The following is a 22,899-nucleotide window of genomic DNA, read 5'->3' as shown; positions in this document are numbered from 1 at the left end:
AATCAATAGCCTAAATAAAACAATGAAAATAAATATGAATAGCAAATTACAATAATGTCAATTCAATCAATCATATCATAATAACAATGGCATGGTACAGCTACATTAAGGAGAATAACAATTAATAATACCTGCATGGTAACATATATTATCACCCACAGTTCTCAGTTCACTCACATCATACTTGTTCACATATTGTGCTGAGTTCAGTCAAAAAAGGTTACATTTGGTTAGCATACACTTTCTTATATACTTTTACAGGGTTAAGAAGCATGATTTGTAGCAAAAAGATAATCAGTCAAGAATGGTTTAAGCTTTCTAATTTGTCTCATATTTCATGGATTTCATGGCATTCTTTATAAACTATGTCTTACTACTTTTGACAATCTAGTAATTATCTATAGATCATCTCAAAGTATTCCACATTTTCGCAATCTGAATATTTCATAAAGAGTCCTAATCTAACTGAATAAAAATAGATTTGGGGGAGTCCAAAACTACGCTCATTGGATCACAGTCCCATGGGTCTGAAGCTGGTGGTTTGAGGATAAATCACAGCAAGTCGCTTTGCTCTAAGAGACCCCCCCACCCCCACTTCCACTGCCCTCTTCCTATTGGCTGGGTGTTGTGATGTCACAGGCCAGTCTACAGCATAAAAAGGCAGTTCCTCAGGCTCCTCAGGCAGAAACAAAGTAATCCACTCACTCATACACTCACAGGCAATCGAGCACTGTCGCCATCCACTGTGATCAGCAACACACAGCTCATTCTGACACGATGTGCCGAGGACTGGAATCTCTACCATCTGCTTGCTTAGAGAGGTATGTTTTCTGCCATTTTTCTGTGCTGTTTAATTTTCATATACTGTTACAACACCTTTGTACACAAGTTTCAATCCTGCACATGTTTGTTTAAGACATGAGGTATGATACTGTAATGATACTGATCGATTGCTTGTTTACTCACTCTTTAGAGCGAAGGAACTGAAATCTCGTTTGGGAAGTCTTCTCCATAAAAAACAGATGGGTCTGATTAGACAGAAAACTGGCATGCAAAGGTAAGACAATTAAGATTAAAATGACTTAATAGTAATACTTATCCAGCAAAGGTATTAACTCAGAAGTTTATCTTTGATGATACTCATGGACTATACACATTCACTTTTCAGGCAGATAGTTGAAGCTTCACTGGCATGGAAGGAGTCGTTTCAAGAGCTACTACAAGACAAACGTGAGTACTGCAGCTGTGTTTAGCTGCACTGAAAATAAAGAATATGTCTCTCTTTTTTGGAATACTAACTTGGTAGCATTTACATGAAGTCTAACACGCTTCCTCTACCTCTGCCTCCTCACAGAAAGCCTGCATGCCTTCCAGGCGTTTCTGATGTCGGAGTACAGTGAGGAGAACCTGGCTTTCTACCTGGCGTGTGAAGACTACATCAACACCCAGTCACCCTCCGACCTGCCTGCCAAGGCTAAAAAGATTTACAATGAATTCATCATCTGTGATGCTCCAAGAGAGGTGATTATATTTTTAATGACACACCTACTGCGTACACAATTTTATCTTGCATGCTGTGTCTTCTCATACAGTATGACACACATTACCAGTAACTGATAGCATGACTGCATGACAGTTCTAAAAGAGCACAATTTACTCTCCCCTGCGCTGGCAAACAATTAAAACACGTCTTCTTTTCTCTTAACCAGGTGAATCTTGACCATGAGACTAAAACCATCACTGTGAAGAACCTGGAAACCCCCACCACCTCCTGTTTTGACCTGGCCAGGAGCAAGATCTACTCCCTGATGGAGAAGGACTGCTACCCACGCTTCCTCAAGTCCGCCGCCTGCCAGGAGCTCAGCCGCCAGCTGGCCGGTTAACCCACCTCCACCAGGCAGAGTTGGAGAAGCACAATAAGTTAAAAAACAAAGACGTGGTTTAAGCAGAACGCTACCCACACATAACTGGAACTCCTCGCTGGTTAGGGGCAACTTCATGGCTACGAGCTATGAAGAGGCACCAGTTATCCATCTCAGGAACAGTCAGGGCAGCTCCACAGAGCTGAGCGTGATGATTGGCCACCACTGACCTTCAATAGAAGGGCCGGAGAGCACACATGCACCTGGAGGGGCTGACTGGAAAAGTAAACGGAGGAGTGCTGACGATGTTCCCTCCTGGAACAGGAGCGTGTAGCACAAGGACAGAGTGAGAACTACTCAGCTGACCCCAGTACGGGGCAGCGCAGCCTCATTTGAAGGGATCAATCTCCCTGTTAATTTATTTATTCAGTTTGAACTGTCGGGCTCCTTGCCACCTATTTATTAATGTTATTGGAAGATGAATGTGGTATTTATTGTGTTATTTATGTGCCTCAAAATGTCAAAATGATCTTGCTTTTTCAGATTTTTATGGGAAAAAAACGAAAGGCATTTTGAGCTGTGACGAATAAAATGTAACACTGCAACAGATTGTGAATTGTGCTTATTATGTGTTTAAAATGTTTATTTACTTATTGTTAGCTCAAACAAAATCAGATAGAAACCATAAGAAAAGAATAGCCAATGCCAACTCTTTTCTATTTGTCAAAACATTCATTAATGTTCTTTCATCACCTTACTTGGCCTCACTTAGTGTTTTGTGATGAGAAAAGGCTTGTCCAGCATCAACCCCAAGCACACATGGCTAAATGACACACACGAGAAAGCAGTCAGTGGCTGAAACAAACAGCTTTTACTGGCATATTAAATGAGATTAAGATGTTTTTCAAGGGAAACACCAGCGAGTGGGGGCAGGTCTCCATGGAGACTGATCACCCACTCAACGCCTCTTCAGTCCTTGTTTACCTCGCTGCAACAGCAGGAGCCATCTCGTCACAAGAGAGGTGAGTGGAGAGGGGGCGAGAGAGAGAGAGAGAGAGAGAGAGGGAGGGAGAGGACAGAGGGACAGAGAGTGGGAGGAAGAGAGAGAATAGGTCCCCAGCATGAGTCATCAATAAGAAGATTGCCAATGCCCAGGTTGCATGTCTCAACCTACATGTACAGTATAACACCCTGAGGTCTCATCCACACTTCTCTATCCATTCAGCACAGAGAGGAGTGTCCGTCTGAAAAGCCTGAGGTGATAAGGGGAAGCCTGAACCTTTTCATAAGGCTGAAGATGTGGGTGCCAAGTGGGTGGCACATGGCTTTGCTTTATCAAAAGGTAATGGTGTTTCTGCTATTGTGCAGCCTGAACACAACTGACCCAAAACCACACTGTTGGCTGAAACGTACAAATTGTTCTTCATAAAAAGAGAACTTTGGTGACATAATGCTTACTATAAGTAAGTATATAGTAATGCTTACTATAAGTACTTACTATAATGCTTAAGTTAAAATATATGTGTCTGGTTCTCCATTAAAGCGTAAGCAGCTTTTTGGATATCCTCTTTACATTACTGCTGAAGAGACTGGCTAAAATAAAGACACCTCTGCTGTGCCTCGTGGGATCAGAACCCACATTCAAATGAAATGGGTCAAATTTCCAACCACTGCTCACCTGTTAGTGGTTCTCAACCCTCTTTGAACCAACGCCTGACCTCATCATGATCCTCTCTCACTGATAATAGATGGAGATGAGATACATTCAGTTGATCACCTTAAGTTTTAAAGGTGAGTGCTACCCTGTGTGATATGACAACTTCTATCAATGGCCAAGCATCAAAGCTTATCAAGCAATGCTGGAAATGGGGACCACCATGATAACAGTGCCATCCAAGGTGACTGAAGTCTCACCTGACAGGGTCTGTCAGCACTCTTTCCCTTAGCAGGTTCTGTTTGGATTCTCGTGGATTTAACGGAGCTTGCTGTGATCCCTTTGTGTGGCCTCCCATCATTTACTAGATGCCTCTTTAGAGGGACAGAGATGAGCAGGCTGTGCAAAGAGATAGAGGGCTGGTTTCAAGAGGCCACGCTGGCTTATTCCTCTATAAGCTGTGGAGACATCAAATGAGTGCATGGGGTAGTAAATAAGGATTGATATGGCATAAAGAATCTGTACAATGCAGTGCCACACGGCGCATGGCTACCCCCTGTGTATGAATCGTAAGTTGATGTTCCATATGGTATGACACTAATGATGACATCAGTGATGTCAGGTAATCAGGTGATATTTTTGCCGTAGGGACACACATCATTTGGAAATATCCTGTGGGTTTCCAGTAGCTTGTTAAAATGGGTGTGTTGACTCCTGGTTTTATCACCCAAGAAGGCCTTAGAGGACCCTGATGGATAAGATACAGTACAGTGCAACCGGGGCAAAAAAAAAAGAAATATTCCATTCACTTAAGTATTCGACCCTTTGTTATGAGAGCTCTGATGCATCCTACTTCTATGAGTGGTCCTTAAGATATCTGAGCCTAAATGAATTCACTGGACATTATCAGGCACACATCTCTTTATATAAGGTCTCACGGTTGATGGAGAACAAGAGAACCGAGTCGAGAGAACTTTGTGATGGACAAATGTTTTCGAAAATCCCAAATCATTCTAGTAACTTTTGAGAAGCTTGGTCTGAGGATCATGTACATCAAGTTTTGTGAAGATCGGTCAAAATGTGTCACCTGTGAAAGTTTAGTTTCGCTTTCTATTAAATCAAATGCAGTGGGAGAATGACAAGGGCCAGTGACACCATCTTCAATTTCCACACTACTCCGGTTTCCGGATATGGACCTGTGGCAATATCTCAAAAGGTCTAGGAGCAGGAGCAGGCCAAAAAAGTGGGCATAAAAGGAATAACAAAAAAATGCTTTCAGCAAGCACACTGATAAAATTCTACTTTCTGCACATGGTTGTGGCAATCCTCTGATTAAGTTGTTTTGATATGCCATCACGGTTTCCAACAAAGGAGGGAAAATATTTGCTCCAGCAGAGAGGTGTAAAAAGGTCCATATTCAGTGGCTGCTGCTCTCCTCTGCTGTCTGTCCTAGTCCACAGGTGATGCAGCATTTCTCAGGACTAGGCTGATGTTAACTTGCATGAGGTTGCCATAGCAATACTTGAGCAGATGTCAGAGTGACACAAACCAGTGTGAAAAAACAAAGCCTTTAGTCCTCGGCAGGCCCAGCAAGCACAGTGACAGCACGTTTGGTGACAAACAGTCTGTTTCGACTTATTTCCAATGTGAAATTGCTTTGGGTCAAGGTGCGCTTCTTTCATCTCACGGCGTAGAGTGCGCCTATTTATAGAAGCCATATTTATTTTGAAACTGCTGACGCAGGTTATGTCTTGACATCTCACAAAGCGAAGCCTCAGGAAAAGTGTCAAACCTTGCCAAAAACAAGGTGTCAGCTGGAGGCACGTGTTCACTGGGTGCCAGAGGCATCACACAAACACCGGCCGCAGCACTGCCGAACAGCTCACTGGGGCTAGCAGCAGAGAATTCAGCTGTACATTTCCAAATGTGGTTTTTAGATTTTATAGCCCACAATATCTAAAAAAAAAAAAGAAACCTATAGCCTAGACGTATTCTTTTTTTGTAAAAATAAAACAGTATGATACTGGCCTAAGAGAAATCTTTTTATCATTAGCCTTGTTGGACTGACAAACTTTAAGCAGTCAAAGCAAAGTATAATATTCTGTATTTTGCACTATACAAAATAACATGCGTATGAGAATGAAAACATTTTAAAAAGAAGAATTTTTGGTATAACTGGCAAGAATGAAACACACTCTGCTGTTTAATGTGCCAGAGTTTAATGTTTTATCTATTGCAACCTTTAGACTTTAGATTTTACCCTTATTTATTGTATTAAAATAGATAAATACGGGCAATTGTCTCTGGCAAGTTGTTACTTTTAACAGATTGTAGTGCCTTTCGAGTTTCACACCTGTAGATGGCAGTGTAGGCTATACCTTGATTTCCATATTCCAACCACGGACAATGCTCGTGCGTCTCCATCAGCCCTCCTTAAATCCGTGATACTCCAATAGGAACAGGTGGAATTCCTCTCAGATGAACGTCGCGGTGAATTATTACTTTACGTACGAAACGATGCATCAGGACGCAGTGTTATGGTTCTGACAGTAGGATTCTCGGGTTATCATCGACGCTAATTTGATTTGTTCGGTGACACTGGATGCGATGTTCTATTGGGTTGAATTTAATGAGTATGAGTGAATCAGATGGATAATTTCAGAGAAAGCAACAATAATTCCTCAACGTCTCAGCCTTCGTCTTGTTTCTGAATGATGACGGTGGTTTATGGGCAAAGATATTTGCTCTGGCTTTGGGCTTGAAAGAATCCAGCTTTCAGGTAAAACTTTTCAGTGTCCACAATGCCGGAGAAAACAAGGTACAATTTGGTGGATGATGCGCAAGACCTTAGGATTCCGATGCACGATGAGGACGCATTCAAGCGCGGCGTGATGTTTGAAGTGAAGGTAAAGTCGCTGTCTATTCAGGTGATGGCTTTGAAACTGAAATGTATCGTCTAAGTTACCTTGTAAGTTGCTTGCTTCATGCAGGCTATGTACATTGTTCTGGTCGCTCTCACACAATTGAAACATATGGGCCAATGTGTCCCTTTTTTTCTCGTTTATCTTCAAAGTATATTGGCAGCTTGGACGTTGTGAGACCCAATAACCGGATGGACATACTGGCAGCGATGAGAAGAATACGTGTAAGCCGTACATTTTCTGAATAAATACGCATAGGCTAGCGCATGCCCAACTTGCTTCACACTCTTGACTACTATAATTTTAATGGCAACATTGATTAAAACTGTTTGTTAGGAAACACATCTGTAACATAATCCAGTTGTCTGGCTTCATATGGCAATTTCTAAAAATAATAATTCTAGGAGGAGGACATCAGTGCTGAGGTAGCCCATACCTCAAATCATAGCACAATATCAGTCTTTCACTGAGATTAGTGAGAAATAGGTGTAGTCATGTTTATGGAGCACTGTAGTTTGCCATGGTTTTGTAGATCTTGGATTTTTCACCTTAAAAATAGTTTCATCCAGTTCCAACATTAATTTCAGTAGGTGACATAAGGTCTGAATGTCAGAGAGAGAAACAGGGTCATTCCCCATCCCACAAAAAAAAAAACCAGAACAGACTTAAGAGTTGCTTGTCCTGCCGGAGGAGAGGTCTGTAATATTTAAAATGTTCCCTGGCTGTCTCCGATGAGAAACAGCCTTTGATAAATGCATCTCATACTTGGGATGTAGTTGTCAGGTCCGGTTTGTTGCCCTGTGATGTGAGAGTGTTTTTTAACATGTGAAATTTAAATAGCATCAGTAAGCTCATGCATACAGCCTCTGATATCTGGCTGATAGAAGTGATGTACTGGAAGAGCTTGGAAGAGCCAGAAAAACATCTCTGTGAGGGAGGCCACTTTGTTCTGTGAGCCTCTGCCAAATCTTGTAAGCATTTGCTGGCTCCCTTGTGAATCACTTGTTTGCTTATGTTTACTGTTTTGCTGCAGGCCAAGGCAGTGACAGGCAGCAGAAGCATCTGTTTATGTTCAGTTTACTGTGGTTTTCAAACGATCTGAGCCTATTTCATCTGTGCTGTTGCAGAGGCTCACATGAACCACCTTGAACATAGAAGTAGGCCTCCCTTTAGACTAGTCCAAAAGAACCGCCTAGAACATACTGTAGGAGTAGGCCTTCTTCTAGACTAGTCCAAAAGAACCACCTAGAACATAGAAGTAGGCCTTCTTTTAGACTAGTCCAAAAGCATTCTTTAATCACATGATTCTAAACGTACAGTATACGGGTTGCTTGAGAGTAATGGTAACTTAAGGGTTGTACCCTGTATTGCACAATTAGCTTCTAGTGTATTACCATGTATGATAATATTTATTTTAAAATTGCACCATTATTCGATCTGTTTATCAGTCTGATTCAATATGATCTCTTCCTCTTGAATTTTATATTGTCCTCTGGGATATTGTTTAGATCTGAAATGTCTAATGAGCAAAACATTGCGTGTTATTTGTTTTTCTCAGTATGAGTTCAAAGTGAAGAACATTAAGAAGAAGAAAGTCAGTTTAATGGTGGCTGTAGATGGAGTCAAGGTCATGTTTCAGACCAAAAAAAAGGTAAGGAAAGTTTTCAATTTAGGCCTGAAGTGGAAATGGTTTTGAGGCAGATAACCATTGTCTTCTTAAGGGACAACGGCCACCGAGGTGTCCTGTTATACAGAATTAATGGACGAAGGCAAGATGCAAAGAACTCACCGACGCCCAGTGGAGGGGAGTTTCCTCCACCCGAGTCCATTAATCCCGTATGACAGAACACCTCGGCGGCCGTTATCTCGCTTATCACCCACTATACCACTATACCACTATACTGTAGCCAATAGTCATGTCTTTATTACACGCAAAAGAAACAAGCTTCTCCATTTAGAAAGAAGCCAGCTTTACTTCATCGTTATTCAGAATGAATAGCCATCCCACCAGCCAATCACAAAATAGTATTTCTTCTCTCCGGGTGATAAACAGCTATAACACACACCAGCTTCGTTACCGCAGCATCTCAGTGGACATCACTAATGAATACAACCTAAATGTGAGTGTTCGTTTCAGCCATGTTATTTGAGTGAGATTAATGTCAGAGTGGTTTCTAACAGATCAAAGACAGGACATGGGATGACAGCCACCACATAACTCTGATCCAGGATCCTATTTACAGGTAGGCTATGCACTTTGTGTTACACATACATGTATAGCAGGGGTAGCCTAGCCCTAGCGTATCAGTGTCAGATGGCAAATCTGTTCAGTCAAAAGCTAATTAAAATGCCCCATTATAGAGATTTTCCAGAAGCCTGACATTATTTACTAAGCAGGTTGACATTTGTCTAGTGGATGACCTTTATGTTGTAAAGGCAAATGATCGCTGAGGACAAGGCACTCAGGGGGGAAGGGAGAAAAAGGGTGAACAGAGAAAGCAGATGTAATCATACTGGTTGTTTCCATGGAGATTATTATCTGTTGCCATTCACTGAGTTTTCCCTTTCACTCAGGATCTTCTATGTCTCTCATGACTCTCAAGATCTGAAAATCTTCAGCTATATAGCCCGAGATGGCCAGAGCAAAGTGTTCCGTTGCAACGTCTTTAAATGTAAGAGAAAGGTAATGCAGTTCTCATGGTGGTCTTCTAAACTTTGACTTCTATCCTGCCATGTAGTGGTAATTTATACTAATACAGTTAGTTAATCCTAGATCTATTCCTAGAAGGTTAGATAATGTAGCCACAAAACGTCCCCTCCCACCCCCCACTGAAATGGTTAGTGTGTATATGTAATATTTTACCATATTCACCCCTGTCCATACAGTTTACATAAATACAGTACAGTATGGAACATGACATATGTGAAGAACTCAACCACTATACAGTATATGGAACTCTTAGATAACATGACTTTGCAGTCCTTGAAGTGACATGCTGCCACAAGCTTGATGTGATAGGCTACTCATCTGATGATGCAAAAGGCCCTCTGATGTACTGTAATACACTCTCCTATTTCCTCAACATATTATCTTTATATGGGAACAAAAAATCAATATGAGCTCATCATTTATTCATCTTTATGAATTGCAGGTTAGGTGTAAATATTCTGTTGGAAAGTGCAGGCCCAATGGTGCAAGAAATGGTTTTCTTGATTTATGTGTACAGATAGAAAATCAGTTCACAGCCTGAGGGTTCCTGATATACCAAAGAGAAACTGACGAATTTCTCCAAGAGCCTGAATAGAAATATGAGACCATGATAAGGGAAAGACCAACCAGATGAGAAATGCCTTTGGCCTCATCTGCTTTGAAATGGGCCAATCCATCAGAGTGACAGGACAGTCTTCTTGTGGCATGGTCTCATGCATGTCACGATCTCTCAGCCGACAGTAGTGCTCCAGCTAACTCTCTGGTCCCCTCCCCCACCCCTACACAAACCTGCACAAGCACAAACCTATGTGGGACCCCCCACATACGGTACACCACACACATCCCAAACATGATTTATTTGGTTCATCGTTTTCAACAACACTGCTGCCACATAAACCGTTCTGTTCAGCTGCTCTCTTTTATAAATGTCAGAGATTTTCTGCCAGTTGAATAGTGTAACATTTTTGAATGTCCTACAGCTTCTGACCTGTATTTGTCATGTTCCCTCTGTTATGGTGTCCCACTCCTCCTCTTCTGTGTGTGTCATTTCCTGCCATATCAGAGCCAGGCCATGGAGATTGTGCGGACTGTTGGTCAGGCTTTTGAGGTTTGCCACAAGCTGAGTCTGGATGACACTGATGGGCAGAACATATTAGGTGATCCATATCATCCTTCCTTCAATTATTGATTAATTAACGTCATTCTCAACCTTGAACAGATTTACCAGTTTAAGTTATTCAAGACAATGATTCTCTCTTTTTCATAGAAAGGCACAAGTGTTACCTTGGGCCCTATTTTCCGAACGGATAGTCAGAGCAGATTGTATACACATTAAAGGCGTGGCCAGTCCACATCAACTCATTTAAGGGCAATATTTTGTGGTCATACGTTGGGCACTGGGTGCAAAAGGGTTGTTCGTTTCTTAATCAGTCATGGGTTTTTTTTGGGCAAAGCATCCTTTAAACCAATGAGAATGACATATTTTGCTATAGTGGCGTAATGATTTTTAGACCGTGTAAGATAGCGATTTTTGGATTATGCGCCAGGCCACACCTTATGTCGCTAATTACCACACCCCTGGGCACAAGGTTTATTAAAGTTTGAGAGCATGACAAACTTTATTGAGTTACTTTATTGAGAGAATAAGCCTTGTGTCACGCTTTGTGCCACCTTATGCTGGGTGCACGATAAGGCCCCTTATGTTGAATGTGCCTCCCAAACATTCTGTGTTTAGGCATGAATGTGCTGGCTGGCTGGCTGCTGGCTGGCTGGCTGCAACAACGTGTGTCAAGCTGTTTTCTGAATGAACATCTGTGTCAAAGGCTCTTAGCATGGCTTACAGATGTAATTGTTAAGAAAGAGGTACGTTTTTCAGCTACTGTAGCCTGTAATAACCCAGAAGTCTGCTATCAGAAAAGCCTCTGGAGATTTCTATTATAGAGAACCTCATAACCTTGATTTCATCTCTGTTGGCATCTGCACATATGACAAAACTTGGCCCCACTTCATTGTCTGCATGTAACTCCATGTGTCTCATGGTTTCCCTCAGCTTGGATGGAGAAAACAGAGGAAGAAGGGGACCCTGTGTCGGCGAGCACATCAGAGGACTCAAGCCGTAGTGTGAAGGACCCCAAGAAGGAGAAGAAGGTAGTTATCTATGAAAGACTACTGAAATGTGTTTCTGTGTTCTGGGTGGACAAATAGATTAAACAAATCAAAAGCAAGACCTCTCTTATAAAGCAACGCTAAAGAGTTTTTCGTACCTTGAAATAATGTTTCTAAAATCATTTTGGCGGTTTATCAACTCGTAAAAGGGTGAACGGCGCTTCTGCTTTTACTTCACGGCCCTCTATCGGCTATAACCGCACTATGCAACTTGATCAGGTAGCGTATCTGTAGTTTTTTTTTTTTTTGGCCTTTTTGCCTTTAATGTTATAGTACAGTGAAGAGTAGACAGGAAACAAGTGGGAGAGAGAGATGGGGTGGGATCGGGACATGACCGCAGGCCGGATTTGAACCTGGGTCCCCGTGGGCACTCGGACCCGTATATGGTACGAGCGCTGTAGCCTGCTGCGCCACAGCACCCCCCGCGTATCTGTAGTTTTGATGAAATGAGACAGAAGAAACTACAAATGCGACTTGCTTCGATGTCGCAATACATCATAATTTCATAAAATCATGCAACATACTCTACCTTGTCTGTGGACATCGTTGTTTGCTGGATAAACAAATAGCGTGCGTGGGACAGAGGAAAAGTGCTTTAGTGTTGCTTTAAGTAAGTTAGCATCGTCTTTCAAGCATGGAGTTTTTGCCCCTTGAAGTGACCAACAGGGGGCAGACATGAGCCCTAGACTAGACTGCTCTGACTGTTCTTACAGTATATCAAAATGCACTGAAATGCCCTACATCAACATAGTCTTAAAAGTGAAATACTGTTGCCTTAGACTCTGGTAGTGGGAAGCATACAGTACACAAATCTGAAGACATTTTATACCACACAGGGTATCGTTTTTGTGGAATAACTCAAAAACTGCTGTGCCAAAGTTGGTGACTCTTTCTCTCACCCAGTGAATAATGTCAATGCAAAAATGTACACACACACAGACACACACACACACACACACACACACACACACACACACACACACACACATGCACACACCAGCACAAACTGTTAACAACTAGACGTACTGTAGATGTCGATGTTGAAGTGTATTTTCTGCTGAAAGAATAGACAGGACTGTGACACACACAGAGAGAAAGAAGCACACCTGCACGCAAAAGCAAACACACTTGAGAGAATGTGGAGCACTGAGCAGCTGCTATGTTTTGTACCGCTATATGGTACATCTAGTTTTATGAACCATTGTTTGGTGATGTGGTGGCTATACTTGACATTACATGTGGCATTACCATGAAGTGAAGATGAGCTTTGGAATATGTACATTTTCGTGCAAAATTATAACCAATTTTGAATTGACTAATGTATTTTGTAAAACATGCATACATGCATACAGTACATAATTACATGAACTGCATTGTATGAGGGAAATAAGATTCAGTGTGTCAACATTTCATAGTAAATATATTTCCAATCCCTCTAGATGACAAGAAATATTGAGTTTGAGTATTGAACTTAAGTAGTTTTACTTAAAGAAATCCCCTCATATAAAATAATATTTTACAGTCTGTTATGTGTAATTACATTTTTAGTACATCATAATTTATAGTAATGGTAATTATATAACAACATACCCTCACACATTGAAAGTTGTATTAGTATTTTGTTTAAGCTAAATATGCATCCACCTAATCCACATCATAAACATGAGACTATACTACATGAACTACATTAGGCAATGTATATGTGTTCCATTTCAGCGCTACATCTAATCACTGGTGGGATGAGTAGCTTCATGTATCAACTCAGGTTAGCAAGTCACACCGTCCCATCTCTCTGGCTCTATAAGATTAGCACACTTACTAAAACACACACACATCTACACAAGCTCATCTACATATACCAGACACACATGTACCCCACACCAGCATACAGCATGTTGTACATTCAGTATACTCCACAATACTCACACAGACCACATCCTAACAACAGACTCGAACTTGAAGCACTACAGCACACTGCTACAACTTTGAAACACTCACACACACAGATGCACATACAGAAATACACACACACACGCACATCACTGATTACGGCAGCTGGCACAAAAAGTCAAGTTTCTCCTCACAATCCCTGTGCACCCAGTACCCTGTGTTGCGCTCCATTGCTGCACAGTGATGAAGTGGGCATATCTGCTGCCCCTCCCCCGCTGCCCACTGATGGTACACCAGATCCGCACCACTCAACCAGAGCCATTCCCCTGCCAGGAAGCGAAGCCCCATCCACACATGCATCGTCATGGCGTCCCGGACCACCTTCTGGGTCAGCCTCTGGTTGTCCTCGTCCTTAATGCTGGCCAGCTCCCCGCCTTGCCCCCGGCAATGCAGCAGAGACTCCTCCCAGCTAGAGGGCGCTGTCACCAGCCTCAGCTTCTCCTTCATCAAGCAGAAGAATGGCAAAGAGAATGAGCACGGGACGTCATACCACAGCCCTTGGTGCGTCAACACACAGTCCTCATTGTTGTCCATGTGGTTGTTGGGCTCCGTTTCCTGCCAGTGTTGGAGTTCGGCAGTGGAGCCGTCAGGCCATCTCCAAGGGTTGTTGGACAGGCCAATCCAGAACTCACCCACAAAGCTGGCATACCTGAGTTGAAGATGAGCATTCTCGTTGCCGTTGCCGATGGTGACCAGATGCATGTTTTTGTCCCGGCACTCCTCATTGGCTCGGTGCCAGCTGCGAGGGGTCTCGATCAGGTGCAGTACCTGCTCGTCTGCGCACACAAACCAGTGGCTCTCATGACACACCCCGTCCCTCCATCCCCCATCAGAGGCCATCAGCCCACAGAACAGCCGCGTGTGCCAGTTGGTGTAGTCGAGTCCCCCCCGACTCCCCTCACCCTCCACCCAGGTCCAGCCCCTGGGCCCTCTGTACAGCCCCATCCAGTGTGGGGTGTCTGGCCACTGGCTGGGTTTGGCCGCAGCGTTTTTGAAAGTAGCCAGTCTGTGCCCGTTACTTTCACAGTGAGTCTTAGCGTCTGACCATGTCTTTTTGTCTGAGATGATGATGACGTATGTCCCCTCAACAGTCTGGCAGATGAACGGTTGTTCCGTCCGACAGTCCAGGTTCACCCACAGTCCATCCGTCGTCACTGCAGCACAGTCCCCTCTCTCACGCCTCCAGTTGTAGTAGGCAGGTTTGCTGCCGGTGCTCCATGTCCAGTTTTGAGGTCCGAGAATGAGACCAATCCAGGCACTCTGGTCGATGTCCAGGCTCAGGATTTCCTGGTGGTCAGCTTGGGTTAGGATGGAGGACAGGTCAACATGGTGTTCCTGGCAGTACCCCTGAGCCTCACCCCAAGTTAGAGATTTGTCCACAAATATGTGGGCTCTCTCTTGAGGATGGTTGTGCTGAGCACACACACATACCTGTAGACAGACCAGCAGTAGCAGCAGTAGCGACGGTGTCCGCATGATGGCCACAGGATGACAAAATCCCAACATGGCGTCCACTTGATCTCCAATGACACAGGACCCAACGTGGAGTTCTCCTGATGCGCTATGAGACACGACTTGAAAGCTCCTTAATCCTCTGTGACAGGACACAATGTGCGTCTTCTTGAACTAAGCAATACGATCGGTTTGGACTAAGTGACCTAGAGTCTGTTCAGACTTCCGCTGGTGTTATGGTGTTATGGTGTTCCTTCCCTGTTCCTGCCTAATGATATTTGTGAGGCAAATCCCAAGTATTTTACCCTCATAAGACTGAGTTGAGAACCAGTGGGCCAGCCAGGTGCCTATAGTGCCTAAGATCACTCTAACAGCCTTTGCATACAGTATGTAAACATTTTGAGAGACCCCACTTTCCATATGTCAGCCTTGATTGATTTGGGGTCTCTTGAACATGATGCCTCAAAGGAGCCATCCCAGCATCAGATAGAGGAGAGACTCACGGTAGCCTCTTATTTACAAGAAGATGTTTAAACTGCACAGCCTCACATATAACTTATTTACAGGTGTCATCCTGAGACTGGGAGTTATCTTGCTAACTTTTTCATATATCCACGCTCCCACCTCAGTCACATTTGGGGCTCTGCAGTCCCTCTCCTGGTCCTGCTCTACACGCCTTGATCTCCTCTCGCCACTTTGTGTGTTCTTTTTATGATCTCGAGCAAAGTTTTATCTTGCCATTTGAGCGACAATGTTTGGCTAAGACATTCTCGTGTGATTGTCTACTGCTGTTTTTAGATGAAAAAGGATTTTCCTCACAGCCAGTAATCTCTTATGAATGAAATCATGAAACGGGGAGTTCATTCCCCTGAACAGCCTTGAAAAACCATGCTTGCTACACTGCTACACTGTTGAGTGTTGACATTTCATGTTTAGTTTTTACCCATATTTACCAGAGTTCCCAAGTCCAGACTATGCAAAATAGAAGAAGACAAAACATTTTACTGTGACTGTGTACTGGTTTCCTTTGTGGAAATCTGGGTAATTATGAAATGAACATTCTTAAAGCATCAATAATCATTGTCTTAACATCATCTTTTTTGTGCCATTTTGAAAGAAATATGTCCCATAGGCCTACTCATTTAGCACTAGGGGGGAAGCCAGTTCATCACACACAACTGAACTTTCTAGGCGCACAACAGCAGTGAGGTAAAAGCATTACATTCATTGTAGTTTTTGTAAGCAGTTGTGATACCTACACATACAGTAGTAATCCATGAGTCATGTTTTGCTGTAAGTTGTTATGTCACATATATGTCACTACATCTGAATGATAACTGATGATTAGAAGTAGAAAATAAAAAAATAGGCTTGTGCATTCTTTCCTGGATCCCACTGTAACTCTTTACAATGCATGTATTATGATCACTCTATTAAAGGCATACTATGCAGGATTGGCGATTTCATCGCCGGTTTCGCTTTCACTTTTCATTTTCGCTCGTTTTATGCTTGCATATTTCTCTTCAGAGCTTCCCCTACAGCTTTAGCGTGTATATTTGACAAAACTCCTCAATCGGTCAGTCTGCCGTGCCTTTTCATGAGACTTTACATGACACTTCCTGGAGTAGAGCATGGGTGCGTGCCCGGTGTCTCCTGAAGTTGGAAGTGTGGTTTTACCGCTACAGACCACTAGAGCGGCCAAAAAAAACACTGTTCGACCGGTAATGACTCATTTAATCATATATTAAACAGTATGGAATGAATTGATTAACTGAAAAACGTTGCATAGTATACCTTTAAGTCACTCTATTAACTAGCCTCAGATTGTTTTTAGAGTTTTTCTCATGTTCTCGGCTGCTGCAGGAGGGTGTGTAGGTTAGGATGTGTTGGGAAGGCACAGGGTGTCGAAGCTGTGAGGTGTTTGATAAAAGTGTTAGAGCAGTAGTGGATAATCTGATGCAAGAAAGACGTTTTTGATCATCGCTAGACACGCTGTGTGTTGGAAAGTCAAGAGCTGTTTTTTGTTGACTATATCATATGTCCAGACTTAAAAAAGGTTTCATCAATTATGCAGATAGAAGCGTAACTATGTTGTACACACACACACACACACACACACACACACACGGATCAGCCTGTTGCAGCAGACTGTAGATAGGTCAGCATGAATATTTGATGTATGTGTTGATGTTTTACAAGTTTCACTCCAGGGAGCGCTTTGATGTCATCTTGTTAATCACTGATCACCATGTCAGTTTTGTGCATGAGTCATGCAGCATGACTATGATATGTTGTGGCTGATAAACAGTTGGCCAACATATCTGAAATGTAAGTGGCTTGCTAGGAAAGGCCTGATGAATATATCCAACAACATACAAACATAAAACATTGCAGACCAATAGATTGGTGATACTGTGATTCATAAGCCTTTTCAGCTTTTTCAAAGCAAAGCAAAGCAAAGCAAAGTAAAAAAACCTGTTTTTCCTCCCGCCACATCTATACGTCATGCACTAATAACACTGCACTCCAAATCTCCGTGTCAGTGGCAGCTATTCAAGCTCTTTGCCCGTTGGGAAAGAAAAGGTGCTCACAGAACAATGCATCTATTACAGGATGCGGCGGTCACCACGGAAACCCCAGGAGGACGGGCCCAGTGGGGCGGCCTGGCAGCGGAGGAGTCCACCCTGTCAGCAGAGCACCACATCCAGCTGCTACAGAGGCAGCTGCTGCAGCAGGAGCAGAAGACCCAGGCAGCCAGCTCCCAGGCAGGACCACCTCTCCATCTCTCCCACCCGCATGCTACAAGTGAAAGATAGATATTCATACATCAAACTGGAAGTGGCAGCTGTTCTCTGCTCTTTGAATGAATGGTGATGTTAGGATGTTTTGATAGTGGGTGATGGCTTGTGACAGCTGTCAGGGTGTTCTAAAGGCTTTTGATGTGCACCACTTATAATCAGGACAAGACAGCACAACAGAACCCAGGGGAAATTCTTCAAAATGTTCTTCAGAAGTGTTACTAATAAACACTAGCAGACATTGTAGACTAAGTTATTATGGTGAATGTTTGGAAACATACCTACTGTATGTGTGTTTGTGAAGGCTTCTGTGTGTGTGCATGCATGTGTGTGTGTATGTGTGTGTGTTTGCTTTTACATTATTTGCGCTGTACCGGACTATGTGAAGCCATGTGCATTTTAGTGCATGCTGTACCCATACATGTGCATGCAGTACGGCATGTGCTGATCAATGTATGTGTGTGTGTGTTTGCTTTTACATTATTTGTGTACTACGTGAAGCCATGTGCATTTTAGTGCATGCTGTGCCCATACATGTGCATGCAGTACACCATATGCTGATCAATGTATGCATCAGGCGTCGTGTTCCCTGCGAGCTCCGTCAGGGCGAGGCCATCTGCTGACGGACTCTCTGGGTGCGCTCTCCCAGGTGGCGCTGCTCCAGCAGCAGGTGCAGGTGGAGGTGGCCGCCAGGGTGGAGGCGCAGGGCCGGGCGGAGCAGCTCCTGCTCCAGAACGCAGAGCTCCTGCAGCACCTCTCGCTGCTGGTCAAACACGTGCAGGAGCTGGAGCTCCGTGTGTCCGCGCGCTCCCCCCGTGAGTCTGACTGCCTCTCTCTCTCTCTCTCTCTCTCTCTCTCTCTCTCTCTCTCTCTCTCTCTCTATCTTTCTCTCTCTCTCTCTCTCTCTCTCATATATATATATATACTTCTCACTCTCGCTTTCTTTCTCTCTCTATATATATATATATACTTCTCTCTCTCTCTCTCTATCTTTCTCTCTCTCTCTCTCTCTCTCTCATATATATATATATATACTTCTCACTCTCGCTTTCTTTCTCTCTATATATATATATATATACTTCTCTCTCTCTCTCTCTATCTTTCTCTCTCTCTCTCTCTCTCTCTCATATATATATATATATACTTCTCACTCTCGCTTTCTTTCTCTCTATATATATATATATATACTTCTCACTCTCGCTCTCTTTCTCTCTCTCTTTCTCTCTCTCTCTCTCTCTCTCTCATTACACAGTCAGAATGGATGGCTCTGGCCACGCTGAGGCTAGCTAGCTGCCCTGTCATTTCAGAGGTATTCATCAGATGATCTGTTGTGTTGCATCATTCTGGGCTAACTCTGAAGCAGATTTGATTTTCAGCTTGAAGACACACATCTATTTTGTCTCAAACAAACCTCACTACACAGCAAGACAAGACATTCTGTAGTGAAAGGAGATATATAGACGTTCAAACTGTAAACTGGTCTTCATAGTAGTCACGTCAGGCATTTAAATATCAGTGTTCAAGTCAGTCCCTACTGTATATCACTCATCTTGTTATGCAGTACCTATTAGGTGATAGTCTTAACAGTCTAACACTCTTATCACACTCTCTTCTCCAGTGGGCTCACAGGACAGCCTCCTGGAGATCGCTCTCCGCCCCACCATGCCATCTGTGTCGCGGGGCGCCCCCCCGCCGTACCCCTCTGCCCTCATGCAGGACGGCCTGCTGGGAGTGGACGCCCGCCCCATCCAGCTGCAGAACTTCCACTTCCTCCCGGGCCCGACCCAGCAAGACCACAAGATGGGCAAGGACGAGGACCAGGACCAAGACCACGACTCCGGTCAGGGGGACGTCGAGGAGGTGTCCCCCGTAGACGGCTCCCCCCGGCGGGAAGAGTTCCTCTTCGCCGGCCTAGAGGTGCGGGGCTTCAGGGAGTCGGGCATCGCCTCGGAGTACGAGTCCAACACGGACGAGAGCGACGAGCGCGACAGCTGGGGTCAGGGCGAGGGGTCCGTGCTCCTGCTGAGCGAGCTGAGGGAGGAGGCCGCGTCCACTGCAGGGAGGGGGGACGTGTGAGCCGAGCGGAGCGGAGACAGCAGACCACCAGCAACACTGAGAGATCCATACAGTAGCGTTTCCACTTACTAATGTGTTCTGACACGCTTTGTTCCCAAGCAACAACTGAAGCAGTGTAGCTTAGTGTAAAGAAGGTGTTAGATATCAGCCTCATTGTACATTCTCAGTCTCTCAGTCTTTAATGTCAAGTGTTAGTCAAACGACAACATGTCAGAGCCACAAGTAAACAAACATGAAAATGCAATGCTGCCATTTCCCTGTGCTGTGGCCACAGTGGGCCGCTCTGCCTGTGGTGCTTCTCCCTCTCAGGGTCCCACTCTCTCTGAGGCAATGCATGATAGCGCACTGTACTGTACATGGCTAACGATCTCTGCTCTTACTTTGACACATCACTAGCTGACTGTTTCATGTTTCTGTGCTGATTGCATTAGTGTATCATTGTTTTGAGTAACAGTAACACTGAGTTTTTCAGACTGTATGTGAAGATTTTAACTCCTCTTGCCAGCCAATTCTTTGTCCTATGTCTGTGTTCACAGTTTGATCTGTCTCTGTGTCATTTCTTGTCACTGTCCTGATATTTACGGTCTGATAACAGTTCAGTGTGATGCCTGGAGAATTACCGTAGCATGCATCAGAATGCTTCACTGTTATTTGAGTTTCAGAGTTATCTGGATCCCAAAAGCTGTTCAGTGCTGGGTAACAGTTACCCCTTCCCTGTTAACACATGTCTGCACAGACCCTTGTGTTGTAGTTGATTGCTTCTAATATGTATATTTCCTTGAATAAAATGTTTTTTGTTGCTTCTTGTGTCCATCTTGTGTATTTTAGATGAATTATTATTTGCTCAAGCTAAATATTATTCATTGCCTCCTCTATTGTCTATGCAAACATGAAGAAAATGGAATGAATCTGAAACTGAATATGTTAATATTGTCATGAAATTTCGGAAGTATGATGATCTGTTATAATTCCCTTAGATTATATAGTAAAAAATAATCACAGATCAGCACCAGTTGACTGCAGCTATTTCAGTATCATGAACATAGATGCCAATTGATAATAATATCTTTTATAAATATCTAAATTGTTATACATAGATGTTTAAGCTTGAGGATTAACACATTTTAGTGTCAGCATTGTCTGTCCATGGCTCAGTAACACACAATATATTTAAAGGAAAAGATAGTATTCAAATACTAGCTTTTAAACACAAGTGGACCCATAAAATGCAACAGGTCTTTCTGCAGGAGTATTGTATTGTGTCCATGTTGACTACAGTGCACAGTATCCTTTTGGGGGAGGCTCAGATGTATTGTCCCAGCATAAAACTAGAGGCTGGACTGTGCTCCTTTTTTCTCAGTAACTCTGTGGCCGTCTAAACGTATGCTATAAACAGCCACTCTGGGACATAATTGAAACCTTCTGTGTTTCAGGTGGAATTCTGGGGCTGTTGGCATCTCTCCCGCCTTGCTCGGACTGTAAACTTTCTTCAGTCGACTTCTCCACTCGCCGGAGAGCTTCTGACTGTGCCCTGCTCCCGCGCTGAAGAAGTCCAGATGAGTCGCACAGCAGTGGAATATCATCAGTACAGTCTGGACCAATGTCTTGAGGATTTGAACATTTGAAATGTAAGTTTGGACCCTTAACTACTCTGTGTTTTCAATGTGTGTGTTATAGTAGAATCACAGACTGATTTTCAGTGCTATGTGATCTGTGGCTTAGATTTAATACTTCATGGACATTTACATTGTACATTCAGAATCATTTAGTGTCCTACTATCTCTGAATTTGAGCTTGAATACCTTTTTTTATCAAACAAACTCATATACTCACACATACAATTTAAGAGTGAGAGGAAACTCAATGCTTATATTTGGACTGCAAAGTGTTAATCTAATATTTTAATCAAATCATATTTTATCAACAACCAAAATGAACTGAATAAAATCTACTGAGGCTGGGAAAAGATTGACGGGTTTGAGGCACATTAATATGACATGACACGTGGGAAGACAAAGTGTGCTCTCAACTGTTCACAGGTAGAGCACACAGCTAATATGGTAAAACATTGCACAGGGGTGAGAACTCTGCCCCTCACCTCAGGAATGACTGTATATGCTGTAAAACACCCCCACCCCTCCCTCCCATGCTTATCAAGGGAGACATACTTACATACCAGCATTTATAGGTTTTCCCTAAGATAAATAAACACCATGTACACAGTGGATTTTATTTTTATGCCATTACCTGCCTCTACAAGAGGACTACTGTGCTCCACTCAGTCCCAGTAAACCATGCAACTCCAACAGGACTCTGTTTAAATATAGTCAAGTGAATTACACTCTTAGTTTTATTGCTAACATTGTTTTTTGCCAAAATTACTTTTCAAGCCAACAGCTTCACTTTGAGGTACCCATAGTTAGCTTTTAAAAATCGCCCAGCTGTGAAAACAGCTTGAGTTTGAAATGTTTATGGAAAGCCTTTCATGTTCAGATGGATTAAGACATCTGTTATATAAATATTACTGTTCTGACCGAGCTATTAATCTAGAATTGAGGGTGGTGTGTGTGTGTAACATGCTATGAAGTTTGTTTGATATGCAAGGAAGGGTGTATGAACCTCACCTATTTCATGTCATAATTCTTTATATGTCTATATTGGTTAAATGAGTAGACGGTGCTTTTTCTCAAGAGAGGAAGTGTTAAACTTTTAAGTATATTCTGTCTGATGTTTTAGGGATAATCACTATCCAGATGTTGAAATGAAGTTGCCACAGGAATGGCAATTACTCCTCCTAGTCCTCCCACTGTTGTTTGATGTGGCACATCCTCAGGTAAATCCAGGTAAGTATCTGACGTCCTTTGCATGCATCCAGTACTGTTAACATGCCACTGGCCCTTTGTTGAGACATACCGGGTTGGTTATGGTCATATTCATAAGGAGACAGGTCTGAGGAATGGAATTCCTGACATGGTTTTCCCTGAAACTGCTCATTCCCTGAAACTGCCTCAGTGGTGATGATGCAGTGGCATGTTGCTCCAGTGGCCAGACAGCTAACAGGAGGGTCATTTACACACCCGAGGGCCCGAGGCGAGTGGACTGGACACCCCACCGGGGGTCTGGTGTCTGTTGTGCCTGCCAACGCCAACAGGAGCGGCGTGGGTGCGCAGAAAGGGCCCCATTCATCGCCTGCCGCCGGACTTTTCCACCAGTGGCCTCTCTGCCGCCCGGCGCACAGTGGCGTCCATTCATGGCCGGGCTGTCCGGCTCCGCGGCCGCTACCCTGCTGAGTCGCTCCGCAGCCCCCGCG

At 43.5% G+C, this 22,899-nt stretch overlaps 3 protein-coding genes across 3 annotated transcripts in view; all 3 read left to right on the top strand.

Moving 5' to 3' along the window:
* The first annotated feature begins 700 nt into the window (after positions 1 to 700).
* On the top strand, positions 701 to 2,386 carry rgs5b (regulator of G protein signaling 5b). Its single transcript, XM_062553833.1, has 5 exons — positions 701 to 821; positions 974 to 1,057; positions 1,169 to 1,230; positions 1,355 to 1,521; positions 1,710 to 2,386. The coding sequence occupies exons 1-5, from the start codon at positions 778 to 780 to the stop codon at positions 1,881 to 1,883; spliced, it is 531 nt and encodes a 176-aa protein (XP_062409817.1). The 5' UTR covers positions 701 to 777; the 3' UTR covers positions 1,884 to 2,386.
* Positions 2,387 to 6,023: 3,637 nt separating this feature from the next.
* Positions 6,024 to 20,365, top strand: nos1apb (nitric oxide synthase 1 (neuronal) adaptor protein b). The gene is made up of 10 exons (XM_062553820.1): positions 6,024 to 6,422; positions 6,590 to 6,661; positions 7,996 to 8,088; positions 8,619 to 8,680; positions 9,012 to 9,120; positions 10,211 to 10,304; positions 11,198 to 11,295; positions 17,328 to 17,480; positions 18,163 to 18,328; positions 19,132 to 20,365. Exons 1-10 carry the CDS (start codon positions 6,318 to 6,320, stop codon positions 19,587 to 19,589), a joined length of 1,410 nt encoding a protein of 469 aa, XP_062409804.1. The 5' UTR covers positions 6,024 to 6,317; the 3' UTR covers positions 19,590 to 20,365.
* A 714-nt stretch (positions 20,366 to 21,079) lies between these two features.
* ddr2b (discoidin domain receptor tyrosine kinase 2b) overlaps positions 21,080 to 22,899 on the top strand; it is a 10,298-nt gene continuing 8,478 nt past the window's right edge. The window contains exons 1-2 of the mRNA XM_062553806.1: positions 21,080 to 21,217; positions 22,326 to 22,432. Of these exons, the coding sequence (XP_062409790.1) occupies positions 21,216 to 21,217; positions 22,326 to 22,432 (109 nt within the window). The 5' untranslated portion in view covers positions 21,080 to 21,215. The remainder of the gene's footprint in view (positions 21,218 to 22,325; positions 22,433 to 22,899) is intronic.

Source organism: Sardina pilchardus, chromosome 2, assembly GCF_963854185.1.
Source record: "Sardina pilchardus chromosome 2, fSarPil1.1, whole genome shotgun sequence".
In the NCBI taxonomy this organism is placed as follows: Eukaryota; Metazoa; Chordata; class Actinopteri; order Clupeiformes; family Clupeidae; genus Sardina; species Sardina pilchardus.
This window is presented reverse-complemented; position numbering and strand designations above follow the sequence as displayed.

Coding starts and splice junctions, on each gene's coding strand:
- rgs5b (XM_062553833.1), top strand. CDS start 778: ATGTGCCGAGGACTGGAATCTCTACCATCTGCTTGCTTAGAGAG. Junction 1,058..1,168: donor CAGAAAACTGGCATGCAAAG/GTAAGACAATTA, acceptor TTCACTTTTCAG/GCAGATAGTTGAAGCTTCAC. Junction 1,231..1,354: donor AGAGCTACTACAAGACAAAC/GTGAGTACTGCA, acceptor GCCTCCTCACAG/AAAGCCTGCATGCCTTCCAG.
- nos1apb (XM_062553820.1), top strand. CDS start 6,318: ATGCCGGAGAAAACAAGGTACAATTTGGTGGATGATGCGCAAGACCTT. Junction 9,121..10,210: donor TCTTTAAATGTAAGAGAAAG/GTAATGCAGTTC, acceptor CTGCCATATCAG/AGCCAGGCCATGGAGATTGT. Junction 11,296..17,327: donor ACCCCAAGAAGGAGAAGAAG/GTAGTTATCTAT, acceptor CATCTATTACAG/GATGCGGCGGTCACCACGGA.